Below are 19,151 nucleotides of genomic sequence, written 5' to 3'. Positions count from 1 at the left end.
ATTGTGCTCTGTCATGTTTGTATCTTTCAATAAAGATGTTAAAAAAAAATTGGCGTAGGAAGGTCACGTTACAAAGCGGGTCTGGTCTGCACCGCCTGCACGAGCTGCTGGAGAGAGGAGGGACTGCGCAAAAACCACGGCCCGGATTTGAGCCTGTCTGACGTCATGGTGAGACCTCTTTGACAGGATCCAACAACGAAAAAAGCAAAGGCACCGGGGGGATTTATGTGATCAACATCCAGCGAGCCGGGGCCGAGGAGATGTCGTCAAGCACATCAGGGTTTTTGTAGCTGAAGCCACACACGGAGATTTGTTACACTTTGATAGGCCTAGCCTACATGAGATTGCTTCTCCGCTATTAAAAGGGGGCTGTGTTTTTTTTCTGCCTCAAAACCAGCTGCACCGTCCACCAGGGAGAGAGAAGAGGGATAAGCCCCCAGAGGAGAACAACTAGCCGACTAATCCCCTGGACGGGTCACATTCACCCGACAGAAAATGGACAGGGCAGCGCGAACTGGATTTACATGATAGCCTGGGCAATACTAAAGGAGACGCCGATCTATCCGACACAGCGAACCTGTAGTGTTATGCCCGATAGATAGTGTTCATCTGACTGGAAATGGGAGCCTTAACGAGCAGGCAGAACATAGGCGTGGAAGAAGTGGACATCTCGTCCAATTCGGTGTACCGCTACCCACCGAAATCTGGTAAGTGTCCGGACAACAGGTCAGACTGGGGCGGGTATCAGTTTCATGCTTTTATAGGTTTGCTGCAGATTAGATATTGTCTGTGCACCATGAACAAATCATCACCATCGTACCTTGTACTATAGGCCTACAGGGCATCTGAACCTGGAGGGAGCTACCTGTGGAGAGAGGGGAGGACCAGAGCTTTGATTCACTTCGTTTGACCATTCCTTTTTGCACTTTACCTTTACTTTATGTTCATTTATTACATTTTTATCACGAATCCAAACCTATTGCTTGCACTGCAGCACTGTTACATTGTCCATGGAGGGATACAGATATCATCACATGGACAGGGACACATCAATACCTTTATGCCCTGACTATCCACATTTTTGATTAAATTATTATTATTTTTTAAATTAATTTAACTTTATATTTGAATCTATTTGCAGAGTCAGAACTGGGTTTGGCTTTTACCTTGGTGCATCTACTGTATCTATCAGCAGAGAGCTGCACTCGCCTCAGTCTGATTGTCTAATAAATAAATCATGATGAATGATGCATCCCAAGAAGATGAAAATAGAAATACAAACATCACCATTATCAGTAGAAAAGTTTAATCTATGGAAGTTATTAGCGTATTTAGTAAATTAGGTTTATATGGTGGTTAGCGTCATTATCCTTTCATTTGTAGCTTGTTTTTTCACTGTAAAATGCCAAAATAGTGATAAGTGCACGGGGCCTGTTTTTGAACAATAAACCAAAAGTCAAATATATTACATTTATAATGAAGAAAATAGAAAAGCAGGATGACATTACATTTTAGTAACTTACATTTGACTTTTTCTTTTCTAGAAATTAATAAATTTTCAAACTAGTTGATTTATGTGATGTTCAAATGATTAATTAACTAATTCTGTAGCTAGTTCAGCAATAATTCAAAAGCAAATGTTCACAATAGTTCCTCAGCTAAACAATTTGATTATTTAGGCCTACTCAGTGCTGCTCATGATATCTTTTTAAATGATTCATTAATTTTTCAGGTAATTACTGAATATTTATGTCAATAAAACCTTACAAAACAGAGAAGAAATGTCCAACTCAAGTCCCCTGTATCCAACGTGACATCTCCAAATAGTTTATTTGGTCTTGACAAACAGAAATGTACTCAGTTCCTTATCAGAGAAGAGTCAAATTTGGAACAAGAAAGGTGAAAATGTGTCACTTTTGCAAAAAAAAAAGTTTTAATTGATTTTACTATTTTTTTTTCTAATCAGAAGAACCCATTTTGTATACAGATAACTTGTTCAGATTATTTATTGTGTTTGTATTATCAGTATGATCAACTTTGCTAAATGTAAACAGTATTAATATGGCAATGTTTTTGTACCATTGTTTGTGTTTAGACTACATAAACACAGAACCATATGAGAGGTTTTTCTCATTTAAAAAAAAATCCTTTAATTGTCCATGTTGATGCTCAATTTCAGGTATTGCATGGGCACCTGCATCAGAACCTTTCAAACAAAAGTCTCACTTCTACGTCACCTGACTCCCAAACTTTCCCTCCGGCATCAAACTGACCCGTGTGTGTGTTTCCCATACGTCTTGCTGTTATGACATTTTCTGATTGCAGCACTGTGTCTGTGTGTCACCTTCCTACCAAGGGTCTTAGCGGTAATCCAATAGTACTGTTTAAAAAAAATCTCATTGTCGAGAAATACTGTTATCCATTTTTCATTTCTATTGTAAGCAAAGACATAAAGTAAATTAAGACTTGTCACAAAATGAGACCTTGGGGAGCTTTTATTACACTCAGACCTGAGGCTATATTCTGAAAGCATAGTAATATGATTTATAGTGATATTATGTGCTGAAGAAAAGTTGCAGGTGGAATGAAAATCTGTTCACTTGTGGTTGCCATCGGCGCCCCTTTCACCACAGTTTAGCTGAATTAATCACAGGCTTGATTTATGAATTAGGGATATAGCAGTCTTGTCTGCAGCATGAATGGGATGCGTTGGTGTTGGGGGTGTGAGGACGGTGGTGGCGATGTCTGCTGGTGAAACCGATCTGTCAGTCAGCCCTAGTTCCTGTTTCTGGGATCTGGTGACAAAGCCTTGGCTGAGCTCTCGTCTCCCACACTGCTGTAAATAATTATAAGGTGACGGAGAGACAGACAGACAGAGAGAAAGAGAGAGACAGATGGACAGAGAGAGAGAGAGAGAGGGCTTCGTCATTGGGGCTTTTTTTAGCTCCAGATTTGTCGTTTTATGTTTTTTTTCTACAACGTCATAGACTATAAGGTCGGAGCATCTTCCTGATCTCAGGCTCCCCAAATGGATAAATGTAAAACGTAGACAGAGCCTGATTCAAATCAGTGACACTAGCCAGACTTATATGTCCTTCCAGCTGATACCATTATTTGCCTGTCATGCAGCATGTATTTAAAGACTCCGAACCAACCATTACAGTCTTATGATATTAGCTCACCCTGTGATTAAAAGGTAGAACGACTATTTAGTCTTGGTAAACAGGTGACAGAGCTGCAAAGCCAATAACAACCCAGCCTGAGCTAGCATGTTTGGCTTCTTGAAATAAGAAATCTATTTCTCACCTCTTGTACTCAACACTTTTGAGGAGAAACCCTGGTAAAGCGTCCTAGTTTTTGAGGTTCGAGATAAAGCGCCTTGATATTATGTAGCTGTAAATGTTTTAAATATTTCAGGGTAATGTTCGTTTTTTATTACAGGGTAGAATTAGCTAAATGTTAATTTTTGCGTTTCCAATATTTTTTTCTACCTCGGAACAATAATCCTTAACCTGACAGAAGACTTTATAAATAATATTTTGTGACTGCATGCATGGAGATTGAAAGCACCAACTCAATTAAATGTGATAATGTATGTTGTATTTAGAGTTTAAAAGTGAGTCTTTCTTGTGTGCAGGGAGTTACTTCGCCAGTCATTTCATCATGGGAGGAGAGAAGTTTGACTCCACCCATCCGGAGGGTTACCTGTTTGGGGAAAACACAGACCTTAACTTCCTGGGGACCAGACCTGTGGCGGTGGGTATATTTCTCACACACAAGCACCTGTATTTAGTGTTTAAAAACTCTGTTGTTGTGGTGCTTTCAGTCACACCAAACGATCTTCCTCAGCAGATGGAGTTGCCAAGGAATTGCTGCTGTGCAAATGTTTCTGAGCATGTTAAGGAAGCCTTCAGCATATACGTAGGTTATTTCTGAGGTCAAGGGCCTCAAAAGAAGAAAAAATTGTGCAACGATATAGAATAATTTTCTCAATTATACACAGCCTTTTGAATTTGATTGTTTAATCCAACAGTGTTCCAAAACCAAATATATTCGATTTAAAATCACATACAAGTGAGAAGTTGTCAATTTTGGGAGACCAATTGATTAGTCGACCACTGGTCTCAGCATCAGAAGCAATCTCTTTGTCGTTAAATCCGAGTTAATACATTTCAGCCAGCTGTGACTCCTGCAGTGGCAATTAACTGGCTTTCTGGCTGTGACGGATTAAAATTTAATTCAGTGTCTCGTCCAAACTAATTGAAATGGAAAATGGCGGCCTGCCTGCTCCCTGTTCAGAGGGCTAGCTAGATAAGTGCCTGTTCGTTCATACTAATCACGGACCTGAAGGTCAAACTATAATGAAGATCAGAAAGAGCCCACGTCCGGAGAGGAAAGAGAGAATTTGACACGGACTAAAAGCCTTGGAGGGAGTTGTGTAGCTGATATGGAGAGACTATGCTCTATCCCCGGCCTCTACTCATCTCGGTTGCAGTGCTTTTTCTGTCTAGACTGGGGCTAAAATTAGGAGAGCAGTTTTTCTCCCCGATTATGTTGGTGTTTATAATCCTCCAGTGGGCACAGATTTCAGCTGGCAATGGCGTGTTTTTCTTGTATCTGTGACCAAAGCTTTACCAGCATTATATAATGTTTTTCGTGGTTTCGAAGCAGATGGTGCGGTGGAATCATAAAACCGACCGCAGTTGTTATGTTCCAGGTCTCCTGCAACCGCTCGACAAATATGATAATGGGCGCTGGGGCTATTTTTAGGGGTTTCCAGAAACTCCTAAATTGATTTTTTTCCTACGGATTGATGTAGCAGCCCACAACTTTGCTCCTGACTGAAATATCTCAACAACCATTGGATCTATCTACAAAATGTTGTACAGAGATTCATGGTTCCCAGTGGGTAGATTTTGCAGATCCCCTTTATCTATGACAGCAACTTCGGTCTTAGTGAAATGTCTCAAAAAATATTGTATGGATACAATGGACTTTGGTTTGGTTGTGAAAAAGGAAACATAAAAGTGTTTTGAAGTATTACTGGTAACATCTATCTTGAGTCTTTTACGAAGACGTTTGAAACTACAATTAGCATTTTAACATTAATAAGCAAGGAAAGGTGGAAAGATCCAACGTTAGAGCTTACATTGAACAATGATAGCTAATGTGCTGTTGAAAAACGTACTTGTTATATTTGGCGATTTAGTTTCACATGCTTTTATACAGCTAATGTAAATGTAAGCTTCTCCAATAAGCCAACATCCCCTGCACTTTATGACTATAGACTCTAAATCCAGCTTAAAGTATGTTTCAACAGGACTCACCTGTATTTGGAAAGGAAAATAGTCCCAACATTTTAATTTCAGTCCGAGCATGTGTGAGGAATACACTGTTGCTGTGATGTTTCATGATATTTAATACGTTATAAGACCAACAGTGTTGCCTTCAAGGTTCCTAATGAATGGTTCCATTTAGCATCTGTTGTTTGTGTAGTTTACAGGCGTGACTCCCGCTGTGCCCAGATGTGTAATGGCACTTAATGTGGAGCAACACGCACACACACACACACACACACACACACACACACACACACACACACACACACACACACACACACACACACACACACACACACACACACACACACACACACACACACACACACACACATACACACACACACACACACACACACAGACACACAGACACACACACATAGACACACATAGATGAAGGGTTGTAGTGTTGGAGGTATCTGACCACATCCTGCATGTTTCTCCTCCACTGATCCTGGAACCACCTCTGCTCTCCTCTTACGCTCAGTCAGCAACTTCTGGCTTCAAACAGCACAACAAAACGGCACAGAGAAACGCGCCACAGGCCGGGTCAAGCTTAAAGATTATTTATCAATTTAATACCAAGGTTTTTAATGTTGGTTTGCACCTCTAAAGACCAGGCTAGTCACAAGAGATCATAGAGAAAAAAGCCAATATCAGAATGTATTTTACATCCTTAACTTTTGACTTGATGATCAGAACTCTCCTGCTGTAATCTTGCCCCATCTGGTCCTTTTTAACCAGCTTGAAATAAAGACTACAGTATTTGACCCTGGACTGCTTTACACCCCTGTGGTGTGTGTGTGTGTGTGTGTGTGTGTGTGTGTGTGTGTGCGCAGAATTGTGCCAAACACAGTCTGATGTATCAACCTCATCCCTGGAAAGACACAGACTGAGCAGATTTTTTTCAGCACTTGTCAGCACCGATCTCAACGGTGCTGACCAAACCGAAAAACACTTTATGTGTATGCAGAGGTTAAACTTGGAGCAGCCGCGGCCACTGTGTGACCCTGAATTCCCCTTTGGTAAAGAGAGGAATGTCGGGCGGTTAAAGGGAATTCAAAATGCTACTACTTTTCAGCCTCAAGATATGTATTTTACATCTATAATTTGTTTTTGATTTTTTTTGTCTTCAGTTCCCGTACGCGGCCCCTCCACCTCAGGAACCAGTGAAAACGTTACGAAGCCTTATAAACATCCGTAAGGACACGCTGCGGCTCGTACGGTACGTATCTCCATCCACCTAAACATATACGTAACCCCTCATTACACTGCCAACTTCATGTCCAAGGAGCTATTGTTAGGGAACAAGCCACACACTGGCTAATTTTAGACATAAGTATCAAATCATGCAGGGTTTTTTTTTTGTAATTGAGGCTTTTATTTTCTCAGCCATTGTATAACAATATAACATCCAATTACAACAGTCAAGACAGAAATAAGTGCACAAATAGCCCCTTATTACTGAAAACAGGACGAACACATACACAAAAATGATGCTATATGAAAAAATATTATAAGTGATTCAAAGATCTCAATTATGGACTTAAGATATGATACAAGTACCTGATTTCTGACAGCAAATGAATCCAATGTTTGCCAATCACTACTGCCTGATTATTGATGATGTAACCAATCTATAAGTGGATTTCACTCCTGTTATATAAATGAACGCTCTCCGCGACTCAAAAATGAACAAAAATGGAGTTTATATCATGTTCAGATTTCTAATTCCCTTTTTAAAACCATTCTCCTCATCCTGGCCTCCTCCTTACCCGTAGGTGCAGTGAGGACCTGAAGCTGCCGGGGGACGAGGTTGAGGGGAAGAACAGAGCCTGCTACAACATAGAGTTCACCTTCGACGCTGACACACAGGTGGCCATCACCATCTACTACCAGGCCATGGAGGAGTTTCACAGTGGAGTGCCAGTGTAAGTGGAAACATGTTTTTTCAATGAAATAAATTGCATTTGTGAATAGAAATGCAGGCTCGTATGGAAGAGAAAGACTCATGTTACAACAACATAGTCACATACAAATCAAATAATTTTTTTTTGTATAGAGCCCAATATCACAAATAGACATTTGCCTCAGTGGGCTTCACTTTCTGTACAATATGACACCCTCTGCCCTTAGACCCTCAGCTCGACGGAAACAAATCCCATTAAAAAACCCTATAACTGGAAAAAAATTTGAAATCTCAGGGAGAGTGACAAAGGAAGGGATCCCTCTCCTAGGACGGACATCATGCAATAGATATCACATGTACAGACATATCTGATATACACTTTGCATTACAGTATTTCAGCATTTTTATTTTTTGCATAAATATCTATCTGTGATTCTTTTTCGATCCCGACAGGCTGCAGGATGTGCGCAAAGGTTCCCTGTTTTCCACTTCACATTGAATAAAACAATCTTGACAAAATCACAGAAAACAATATGTGTGTCTTCCTGCAGTTACCTGCCCCAGGACAGCTCTCTGCAGTCTGAAACGGTGCATTTCAAGAGGGGAGTGTGCCAGCAGTTCTGTCTGCCCTCACACACCGTCAACCTCAGCGAGTGGGCTGACGAGGAGGTGGGCAGCTATGTTGTACAAAGAGCCATGTTTGTGTCTGCAGGAGTGAATACTGAAACCCCTGTATGAGGGCTGTGCTCTGTTTTCGTCCTCACCTCCCTGTATTTAAAAAAAAAATTCCTCCTCAGCTGCTGTTTGATATGGACAAGGAGATTTTCCCCATGGTGGTGCAGGCCGTTGTCGACGAGGGGGAAGGTGAGTTACTGTGTGTTTATCACGCCAAGGGTCAGAAAGGTTAAAGCAGAGCTGCAGAATTTTAAGCAGGTATTTTTATTTTTTTTCATCTTTGCAGACCATATGGGCCACTCACACATACTGCTGGCTACATTTGAAAAGGTAAGAAAGACAGGAGGAACAATATGTTTGCTGGAATTTGCTGTACAAAACAATGACGGGTAGAGCTCAAACCTTTCATTTATCAGTAAATATGTAGATAATAATTTTTTTTGATTGATTGGTTGAGTCAATTCCAGGCATCTAAAGCTCATAAAATATGGGTATATAGCCTACAGTATATATATATATTTTTTTTTTGCTTTTTAAAATTACTTTAAATGTAATATTCTGTTTTTTTGGATAACTGATAAGAGTGTACAGACTTGTGCTTGCTGTGTGGTGACAAAACATTTGAATTACTTTTAAGAACATTAGCTGTATCTTGACTCACTATTCTTGCCTGACATCCGTCTCTCTGCCCCCTCTCCTGTTCGGAAGCCTCTGTTCTAGGCCAAACCTTGAAATAAGTAAAAATTCTCTATTTCTAGCTACTCATTAGCAAAGGCTCCAATCCCTCATTACTTTTAAGGAATGCAGCAGCAGAGGCAGAATTACTGGCTGAACTCAAAACAAAAAATATGTAGTAACATGAGAAGTCTTTTACACAACATTATAGTTCAGTCGAGTGTTGGTTAAAAAAAACACAATTACAACTGAATTAAAAAAAACGAAAGGCTCCTCCTACATCCCAGAAATTAGATATGCAGGGGTCTGTGTGTATATGAATGAGGTATTCTGACAAACAACAACTGCAGTTATATTACAACTATTGCTCTCTCTGGCAGCACATGGACGGCAGCTACTGTGTGAAGCCTCTGAAGCAGAAACAAGTGGTGAATATTTTTCTTCTCTCTCTTCCATCCTCCTTTTGTGTAACTATTTATTTTTTAAACCTTTCAAAAGACAAAGCTTTCATATCCCTCTTGAACATGACGTATTGGCCCACGAGACATGCTGCCTCCTATTCTTCACTTTGTTCTATATCTTCCCAGGTGGATGGAGTGAGTTATCTACTGCAGGAGATCTATGGGATAGAGAACAAATACAACAGCCAAGAATCAAAGGTAAACATCAGACGATGTCAAGAGGCTTTTCCAGTCTGCTCCTCAGAAGTGATGCACCAGGGAATAAAAAGAAGAACACCTCTTTTTTTCTTAATGTTCAAATGTTTTTTTTGTTTTTTTTTCAATCTCCAGGTAGCTGACGATGAGATCAGTGACAACAGTGCGGAGTGTGTGGTGTGTTTGTCGGATGTGCGAGACACGCTCATCCTGCCGTGCAGACACCTGTGTCTCTGCAACGCCTGCGCAGACACCCTGCGTTACCAGGCCAACTGCTGCCCCATCTGCAGACTGCGTGAGTGTCCCCCAATGGCGAAGTATTTATTTAGTCGCCCCACTGATGGCAGGGGTTGGTGGTTTCATCCCCAACCTCCTGCCATGATGTCAAAGTGTCCCCGGATTGAACCCCAAAATGCTCCCGATGGTTTGCTTGCACCGTCGCCTGCTGCCATTGCGGTGTGAGTGTGTGTGTGTGAATGGGTGAATGAGAGTCAAAATTGTGAAATGATTTCAGTCGAATAAATTTAACAAGAATTGAAAAAAAATCACTATTTAAATGCAGTCCATTTTTCCCCAATTGGGACACCCACTGTTGGAGAGGGCCACCCAACACTGTTATGACTCCTTTTTCGAAATGTCTATTTTGTTACAATATAAAAATACAATGTTTTAAGCCCTAATTGGTCAAATTAGACTAGGGTGTGTGTCATAAAAAGAGCATTATTTAATCTGCAGACTGTTTAATGTGTTTTTTAAGAAGGAATCACAGTAAGGGGGCGGGACCTGATAAGCCTTTGGCTTCTCCTGCCACCCTTCGGACGATAACACAAAGCAATATGTATGAATATGCAAAGAGAAACTTGTGTATTGTGTGTAATTGTCCGGAAGAATAATTAAAAAAATTAAAATAAAAATAAATTCAGACTCAGCACCTTTACAAGAAAGATGTCCTTGAGTTTTGCACACTGAGGTTTTTTTTAGACGCCTTGAGTGAATTTTTTTTTTCATTAACACTAACAGTATGTATTGCACTGTGTTTGGTCTTATGCAATATTTATTTTAAGGTGTTTGCCTACAGAAGCAGAACACATAGGGAATTTGAGCTGCACTAAAACTGATCTACCACTGCTGCTGACTGGCGAGAAAAACGCTAATTTAAACATTACACTTTACAAAGTTACAAAGCATATTATGCATGGTCTTTATTTTTTAGTATTTTAATATTCCCCCCTAAGGGCTGTACACTAATAGAAGTAAACTTTAAGGGTGGCACTCTCTTACATTTCCCTTGTATTTTAAAGGTGTCCAATTGTCACCTTTTTGGTAAATTATTTCCTGAAAATGTATATTGGATGATGGACTGTTTTGGCAATCAGTTCCTAAATACTGTATCATCTCAGCTTTTCTTATACCAATTATGGCCTCAAAAAAATGTCCTTGTCAGTGCAACTATAATAAGACATACAGATTATTTAAATCTCTTTTATTGTTGTTTTTCTCTTAAAGCCTTCAGAGCTCTGCTGCAGATCCGAGCCATGAGGAAGAAGCTCAGTCCTCTGTCACCATCCAGCTTTAACCCCGTCATCACCTCACAGACGTCTGACTCCGAGGAACACTCGGTGAGACACACACACACACACACACACACACACACACACACACACACACACACACACACACACACACACACACACACACACACACACACACACACACACACACACACACACACACACACACAAAACATAATAATAATATGTGTAGATGTATGATTATTCCCAGGTGTAGTAAACTAACATCCCCAGTGTCCTCTCCTCTTGTGCAGGCATCGGAGCACATCCCCCCAGGCTATGAGGTGGTGTCTCTATTGGAGGCATTGAATGGGCCCCTCACCAACCCCTCTGTGCTCCCCCCTCCTCTCCACTCGGGGCCCAGCCACGTCACCGGAGCGCTGCCCCCGTACAGCAGTGAGCCTCACCCGACACCGGCCCGCTCAGACTCCCCTCAGGACCACTCCAACTCCAGCCAGGGACTCAAGCTCAAGAAGAGTGGTTCAAAGTGAGTCTCTGTCTCAGGATTAGTGACAGTGGTTTATAATGTCTGTGAGTGTCTTGGGGGCATTGACACGTTAAGAGCTACTTTTGTGTTTATTCATTTATCAAAAAGTACCCAGATTTGTGAAAAGAGGCAGATTGGTTTAAACAGAATTTTTGCCTTGGATTTTATGTCCACTCAATTTTTATATCAAAAAAGCAAGAAACATCATGGAGTTAATACAAAAATGTGGCTATAGAATAATAATAAATAAACAAGCCATAATTACAACACACTCAAATGTACACTAATCTTACAATGATCACCCCTGATTAGAACCACATCGTACTGAGGATTTTCTTTGTTTTATTCTGTGCAGCTGCCTAGGGTACATCAAACCTACTCTTCTGAAGCTGATCCATTATGTTGTTTATTTTAGGTCACTTTCCCAGAATTCCTCTGTGCTTCCTGAGGAGGAAGATGAAAAGTCCTGCAGTGAATCGGAGGGCTGTCGCCACAAACTCACCGTGGACCAGCAAGAGGTGCGTGTGCGTGTGTGCGTGTGCGTGTGTGCGTGTGTGTGTGTGTGTGTGTGTGTGTGTGTGTGTGTGTGTGTGTGTGTGTGTGTGTGTGTGTGTGTGTGTGTGTGTGTGTGTGTGTGTGTGTGTGTGTGTGTGTGTGTGTGTGTGTGTGTGTGTGTGTGTGTGTGTGTGTGTATGTGTGGGGGATCATGTGGTGTTGTGAGCTCCTCTCTCACAGCTGCTCGTCTTGTTTAACAGAACGGAGTGACCCCCGACAGTGAGAACTTGACTCTTTCCTCATCTGGAGCCATCGACCAGTCATCCTGCACCGGGACCCCCCTCTCCTCCACCATCACCTCCCCTGAAGGTACGCACAGAAATGCTTGAATAAATATGCACATTTGGCATTGTCTACATTATTGCTCCTTGTGCTGGGTGCGTTTGCCTGTTGTTCAAATGCTTATTTGTTTTAATGTGCTATATGTGTGTGCACTTCTATCTGTGTCCCTATGCTATGTGATCGATTGCTCTCCTATACATACTGTATGTGTTGTGTTTTCACATGCCGTCAACCTTCCAGGGACAGCTGTCATGGTCTGGAATAGTGGTTGTGTTATTTTATTTGTCTATTCTCTTGTTTTGGACTTTAGTGTTATATTTTTGTAGTTTTTTTTTGTGTTTTCTTAAGTGCCATCACCCTGCTATGGACTACAGAGGAAGATTAGCCTGTATGGCTAAATCTGGCACATTTACATGATGGACTACGGTTCTTATGTAAATTAATGTATGTGTCTCTTTAAAAAAAAAGGGGGGGGTTTCATTTTCTCATTATTAAGATTATCTATACCATATAGCTCTCCTGCTTGGGGTTAACAGAGTTCATCTAATCTTAATTTAATATGAGACTGCAGCTCGCCTGCTGTTTGAATCTCCTTCAGTTTCTTTATTAAAAATAATATAAAATGTCAGATTAAGCAGTGATGTCCATTCAGGAACCTTTTTTTATCCTCTAATCGGTGTCCCATATCTCTGACATTTAGCCGAAAAGCAAAGAGCTCAAGGCGCTGTATGGAGCAGTTTTATAAATAAATCATAAGTTTGACCCACCTCAGCGGTTTACTTTGGGTGCCACCGGATCAGATTTTAGGGGAAATCTGCTGGATGGCTTTTTTTTCTGCTCAAAACAGGAAGACAGAAATGTTATTCCAGCTGGAGTGAAAGGCTCAATGAAATAATAACTTCAAACATGTTTATCTTCTTCTGCAAAGCTAATCCTTATGTAGCCCGGCTCCCAGTTTGTGTTGTGGACAGAGCTTTGAAATACATTTGGTTAAAAAAATACAAGTACAAGTACAAAGTAGCTCTGTTTTAATTTCATAAATATGACCTTAAAACTCTAATTAATTACATACACAGACATGTAAAAATATATGATTTGTAATTTTAATGGGACTTACAAGCTGTTTCTTGACAAACAACTGTTCATCTAATCGCCTAATACTTCTCTGCAATGTTTACAGCTGTAGTGTAGCTAGACACAGTTAGTGGGCAAAGGTTTCTCTTCTGATGTTATCAAACCTGGCAACCTGCCTGTGACGATAAGATGTCAGGAAGCTGCAGACAGTCGCTCTATCCAGCTGTTAGCCAAGGAATAGTTACAGCATGTAGCCCACACATTGCTATTTTGACATTTCTGCTTGTATAAAGATTAAACAAACCAGATACATTCATGTTAATTAGTGAGCTTAAGATGTGCCAGAAGGCTTACTATTGCACTTTGGACAAAGTAAAAAAAACACTTTTCCACAATCTCCATAGTGTAATTGGTCTTTTCATCTAATTCTTTAAGAGAGAGTGAATAAGCGTATTTCCCAATTTTCTTTAAACTACCTATTCAATATGACAATTTAACATTAAAAATAACTACTCTATTCTTCAGTAAGGACAATAAACTGCTTTATGAGAGTAGGGATCACTTTCCTTTCCGTAAGTGGTGAAAAAAAAATGTCACCCGGCAAAAACCAACCGGAGAGGGGGAACAAAAAGCCACTGGGAGCCCGACCGTGATGTGTGTCTCCGTGTGTCTGCTAGACCCAGTGAGCAACAGCCTGGTCCAGTCAGTGATGTCCATGGCCTCGTCGCACTCGCAGCACTCCCACATCAGCACTGACACCATGTCCTCCATGTCAGGGTCCTACCTGGCCGGGGCCGAGGGCGAGCCCGGGGGGGACGAGGGGGGAGACGCGGAGGGCGGGGACAACCAGGACGCACCCATGGAGAGCCGGGGACCCTCGCAGCAGGAAGGGGTGAGGGATGCATGAATGGATAAATGGATGGATGGATGGATAGGAGGATGGATGGATGGATGATTGGAAGGATGGAAGGATGGAGGGATGGAGGGATGGATGGATGGATGGATAAGATAAAAAGTCTAAAAATCTTAACCATAGGTCTATAGGGCCCTTGGTTACTAGGGGTCCCAGACAGTTGTTAACCTTTGCCTTATGGTAAGTCCGCCTCTGCAGAGAAATATACTTTGATATTCAATATAAACTTCTCCTTATTGTACCAACCGTCTTTGTATCTTGTGTCATTCAGGAGTTTTCCCAGGAGCCAAAGGAACAAAACTACTCAGTGGCCGTAGAGGAGCAGGACTCAGAGGTGAATCTCACACACATATGTTTGCAGAGCAGGGTGTGATTTCTGCTCGTTTTATGTATTTACCTACCTTTTTGTTTAGGACTTACAAAGCTTTATTTCTTTATTCTCCAGGGAAACGATGTCACTGAAGAGGACTGCTCCTCCCCGTCTAATGGGAAAGGTAACTATGTTTATCACCTCTCACCTTTCACCCCTAATTTCTCACCTCCCTTTGTGTTCGTTGCTCTCAGGCCATGTTAAAAAGACCTTCCATTCAAACAAAAATGGCCAATTTCATAAAGTTGTTGCTGTCGGTAAATTTTTTGGATCTTGGCTGAGAAAATTACAACCCTTTCAAAATAAAGTGAATGAATGTCAGACGTTGTCCTCTAGATGGGGCAGTCCCTTTCAAAATGCACGTGATGCTGAAACCTCCACAACATGCAGTGTCTGAACCCAGAGTGAATGGCTTCTCATACAGTATGTGTGCAACAGAACCTTTACCTTAAATGGCCGATATATAATTCAGATCTCGATGTATAAACTTTCCCACTTAAGTCTTATTTTGCGGTCTCAAAACTGGGAAGAACTGGCTTCTCAAAAAGTACATTTTAATGCTGTGAAACGATTCAGGGAATCAATCCTCTAAAGTCTGGATTTCTAGACCAGATATATCATAACAAGAAAGACCCGCTCCATTCTAAAGACTCCTCCAAAGCCAACAGAGAAATGCAAGGTTTATTTTGTCTAAAGTGTCAGGGGTGTGTTCACAACATGTGAACTACCAAAAGTAGTTAAAAAACAAAGTCAAATGTTCCTTAAAACAACTTCAAATGTCAAAATGGAAGAGGAAACATTGTGGTTAAAAAATTAGCCAGCCCACGCCAATGTTAACTGGGGCAGCATTTATTTATTAATTAATTAATTAATTAATTAATTTATTTATTATTCTTTCTGACAATTCCACACAATACACAATTTTCTCTTGCAAATATTCATACATCATACTTTGTGTTGCCCGAAGGGAGACGGAAGAAGCCAAAGGCTTATCAGGTCCCGCCCCCATTTTCATCAAATTCGGATTCAGATACACAGTTACTGTTACAAAAAATAAAAATAAAAAACATAATTTTTTTATATATATATATATATATATATATATATATATATATATATATATACATATACATTTTTTTTTTTTTTTAAGAATCTGCAGTCCAATACACAGTCAATTTTAATCTAATTGCTTCAGCTTTTAAGATCAGTTCAGCACAGTTCAGTTTTTCTGTGACAATGCCAAGTGTATAAAGTGTGAAGTGGCCTTGTATTTGGCCTGTTCCATTTCTTAACTGGTAGTCTAAACACTTCTGCAAAAGTATTCAAAAACAAGTCTGTCTGCTGGCCTGTATTATTCGTTACAATATTGTTATGAAAGTGACATTGACATTGTGCTCAGGTTATTAGTCTGTAATTTTCAATAATTTTTTAAACATAATTTGCTTTGAAATTGCGCATTGGTCCTCTCTCTCTCACCTCCAGCCACTGGGCCAAGCTAAACACAAGTCATCAGTCTCTTCACTACAAAAAACTGTTACTTAAACAAATGTATTGCTCCTTAGCAGAAGGATCAGGCAGTGAATAGTCAGTTTGAGTGACTGTTATTTATACCTCCCCCTATTTTGCAATCAGTGTTTCGTCATTGGTGAATGAAACAGCCGGTAATCAAGTAATTAGCAGCAAACATCGGCTGATTCAAATTGATCGTGGCGCCCTTCCAATCACAACAGGATGTGAGCGAGCTGCCTGCAGCCATCCAGTGTTGTTTACATAAGGTCCTGCTGCACAAAGCACAACTGGCTTGCAACTGCATGACTTGCACCTTTAATATACATCTTTCTCTTTACACGTGTATGTGTGCTTGTTTATTTGTATGTGTATGAGGTCATTTACATGCTCCAAAAGCTTTGCATTGGGTTTTTAGCTGCTGCATCATGAACTGAAAGCTTCTTCATGCTCCACCTACTGTGTGTGTGTGTGTGTGTGTGTGTGTGTGTGTGTGTGTGTGTGTGTGTGAAAGAGTGATGTGCCATAATAAAGAAGGTGTTGTGGTGTACGAAGAGTGTGAGTCAACGACCAGTAGAGCTTGAAGGTCACCTTCATTAGGCGACAGAATGATACATGTTTATGTAAATGAGTGTCTCTGTGGATTGTGTGTTCGTTTCTTTGCGTGTGTGTGTGTGTGTTTGTGTGCGTGTGCGTGCGTGTTGGGACACCTCGGGCCCGACTGTAACGTTCTCTGAGTAGCTGTGAGTTACTGAATGACCTTTCAGTTCTTTAGGAGACGAGTTGACCTGTGCTGCCTGACAGACTGTGAATGTGCACACGCACTGTAGGATGTTTGTCTGCACGCACATGTGTGTGTGCATCTGCGCACCGGCTCTGCCAGACAGCTTTTGTATGCGTCTCTGTCTATGTGCCGAGCTGTCAATCATTCAGTCATCTCTGCTAGTTTCTCCTCATTAACACACACACACACACACACACACACACACACACACACACACACACACACACACACACACACACACACACACACACACACACACACACACACACACACTGCAACCACATGCTTGCTGCAGGCATGAGGCACTTGCACATATGAAACATGTCAGTGTCTGTTATCTGGTCATGCTGGAAGGGGCAGAAAATCAATTTGAGTTTTTATTAATATGTCTTATTTGTCAGCTTACCTGAGTAATAAGAAAGTAGACACCAAAATCGTCTATTCTATACGTACATTCTTTTTTATGCTTTATGTATTATTATGTTATGAATTGACAGAGAAAAGACAAAAAGCCTTCCTGCTTTATCACTTGTTTTTCCTCTTCTTGCCTGTAAACGATCCGTCCTCTTTGTTCACTTCGATGTGTAATTAAATCTTGCAGAGAAAGCCTTGCAAGCATCCGAGAACACTTGTCCAATAATTGTTACTTCACGAGTCGGTCTTTCCACTTTACATGCTCGACCTAGTCATGTGTTCCCCCTCCACTCCCTAAAATAAAGAAACACTGGATTATGGTTTTATATATTAATGAGAATTTATAAAAATTATCAGCAGTCTGTATGTCTAAAAGGGCGAATGAGTTTGCGGCATAGGAACACTTTATGTTCCTTTTAAATCTGACCCTTAAGACAGACTTATTGTCGTAAAATTGAGCAATATTTGATCATTTATTATTTTTCAAAAGCCTTTCCAGCATGGCCGACCTCACCCGTCCACCTCTGACACCCTCCCCCCTTCCCTCCCTCCCTCCCTCCCCCTGCCTGTCTCGCTCCCCCCTGCTGTGCCTGGCTGCTCTTGTTTGACCTTTGCCCTCGCTTGCAGGTGGGCGGAGCAGGTGTCCAGAGTTGGCCAATAACAATCAGGGCGTCGCCCTCTGTGACACGCCCTCTTTGGGGTTGGATAATGAGCAGGCTCCCGACAGCCGATTCGCCGGTGAGTGGCAACCTCTCGAACATGGACCAATGAGAGCTGAGGGACTGGGAGTGCATGAGTGTTTGGTCGGAAAAATTAAGGATTTTTCTGACACATTAGCTCGCTATGCTAACGTGTAGCTAGAAAGAAAAACAAATTTGATACATTTTTTTGTGGCAGATTTAGTAGCAGTTACTCACCAGAGAGAAGTTTTTTGTAGAATGTTTTTTTTGCCCAGCATGAGGATCTGGAGCCTTCCTCCTTCTCTCCATCCCTCCCCTTTTGGTGTTGTGGTGCTTCATTGCTATTTCAGTATCCGGTTAGCTGTGCACTGTCTCCCTCCTCTCCCCTTAAGCTGAAGCCCGTGTGTGTGTGTGTGTGTGTGTGTGTGTGTGTGTGTGTGTGTGTGTGTGTGTGTGTGTGTGTGTTATCGTGTGTCTGAAGAGTGATTTTTCCGCATGGTGTATTTACCGTCTGTGTGTGAGTGCGAGAGAGACTAAGAGTTGAAGTTCATGTTCGGTGTCTGCCAGCTCCGAGCCGCTTTTGCCAAATCATCTGCAACTCATTCTCACCCCCCCTTCCATCTCTCCTAACCATCCTCCCCTGCTTCACAACAATGGGTGGGTTACTGCGATCAGAGCTAAAGGTGTACATTTCTTTCTTGATTTACTCTATTATTTATAAGTTTTGGTTGTTTCATTTGGCATAAATAAGCGAGTAATTTTAGGTTCAAACCTTTAGCTCTGCATCTTTCTCGTAGCCTCTGTCCCTCTAAAACCCAGATCTACCTTCATCCATTTGAGCCTACGTCATCACCCATTTGGTCTTCTATGGTGGATGGTGTGACATGTTTTCTCTTTCTGTGTCGTAAAAGTGTTATCTGTTATCTCTCTGTTTCTCCTTTTTCTCCCCCGTCATTCTTCACATCTTCTGCTGTCTTTTCCTGAACATTTTCCCTCCTTTCTCTCTCTCTCTCTCTCTCTCTCTCTCTCTCTCACCTTTTGCCTTCTTTCGGATGGACAGATGGGGAGTCGTGCCCAGTGCACATTGAGGACTAGGTATGGAGTTATGGCTAGACGGTAGATCAGAGACCAGGGTGATATACGTATTTATACTGTAGTTTTATTTCTCCTCTATTTTCATGCACCATAACTGTCACTTTACTTTAAATTGTTTGTTTTATCTGTTTATCATGGTTCAATATATTCAGTCATATAACATTTT

At 41.2% G+C, this 19,151-nt stretch overlaps 1 protein-coding gene across 3 annotated transcripts in view; it reads left to right on the top strand.

Moving 5' to 3' along the window:
* The first annotated feature begins 183 nt into the window (after positions 1-183).
* rnf157 (ring finger protein 157) overlaps positions 184-19,151 on the top strand; it is a 22,922-nt gene continuing 3,954 nt past the window's right edge. The window contains exons 1-18 of one of the 3 annotated variants that reach the window (XM_080048983.1): positions 184-707; positions 3,638-3,756; positions 6,476-6,564; positions 7,127-7,270; positions 7,800-7,917; positions 8,046-8,112; positions 8,210-8,253; positions 8,979-9,026; positions 9,186-9,257; positions 9,390-9,549; positions 10,761-10,873; positions 11,080-11,312; positions 11,728-11,830; positions 12,068-12,176; positions 13,901-14,115; positions 14,408-14,470; positions 14,582-14,630; positions 17,838-17,948. In XM_080048983.1, the coding sequence (XP_079905109.1) occupies positions 620-707; positions 3,638-3,756; positions 6,476-6,564; positions 7,127-7,270; positions 7,800-7,917; positions 8,046-8,112; positions 8,210-8,253; positions 8,979-9,026; positions 9,186-9,257; positions 9,390-9,549; positions 10,761-10,873; positions 11,080-11,312; positions 11,728-11,830; positions 12,068-12,176; positions 13,901-14,115; positions 14,408-14,470; positions 14,582-14,630; positions 17,838-17,948 (1,945 nt within the window). In that variant the 5' untranslated portion in view covers positions 184-619. Of the gene's footprint in view, positions 708-3,637; positions 3,757-6,475; positions 6,565-7,120; positions 7,271-7,799; positions 7,918-8,045; positions 8,113-8,209; positions 8,254-8,978; positions 9,027-9,185; positions 9,258-9,389; positions 9,550-10,760; positions 10,874-11,079; positions 11,313-11,727; positions 11,831-12,067; positions 12,177-13,900; positions 14,116-14,407; positions 14,471-14,581; positions 14,631-17,837; positions 17,949-19,151 lie in introns of all 3 variants that reach the window. The other 2 variants (XM_080048982.1, XM_080048984.1) reach the window with 2 other exon arrangements.

Source organism: Ammodytes marinus, assembly GCF_949987685.1.
Source record: "Ammodytes marinus genome assembly, chromosome: 20".
NCBI classification, from domain to species: domain Eukaryota; kingdom Metazoa; phylum Chordata; class Actinopteri; order Uranoscopiformes; family Ammodytidae; genus Ammodytes; species Ammodytes marinus.
This window is presented reverse-complemented; position numbering and strand designations above follow the sequence as displayed.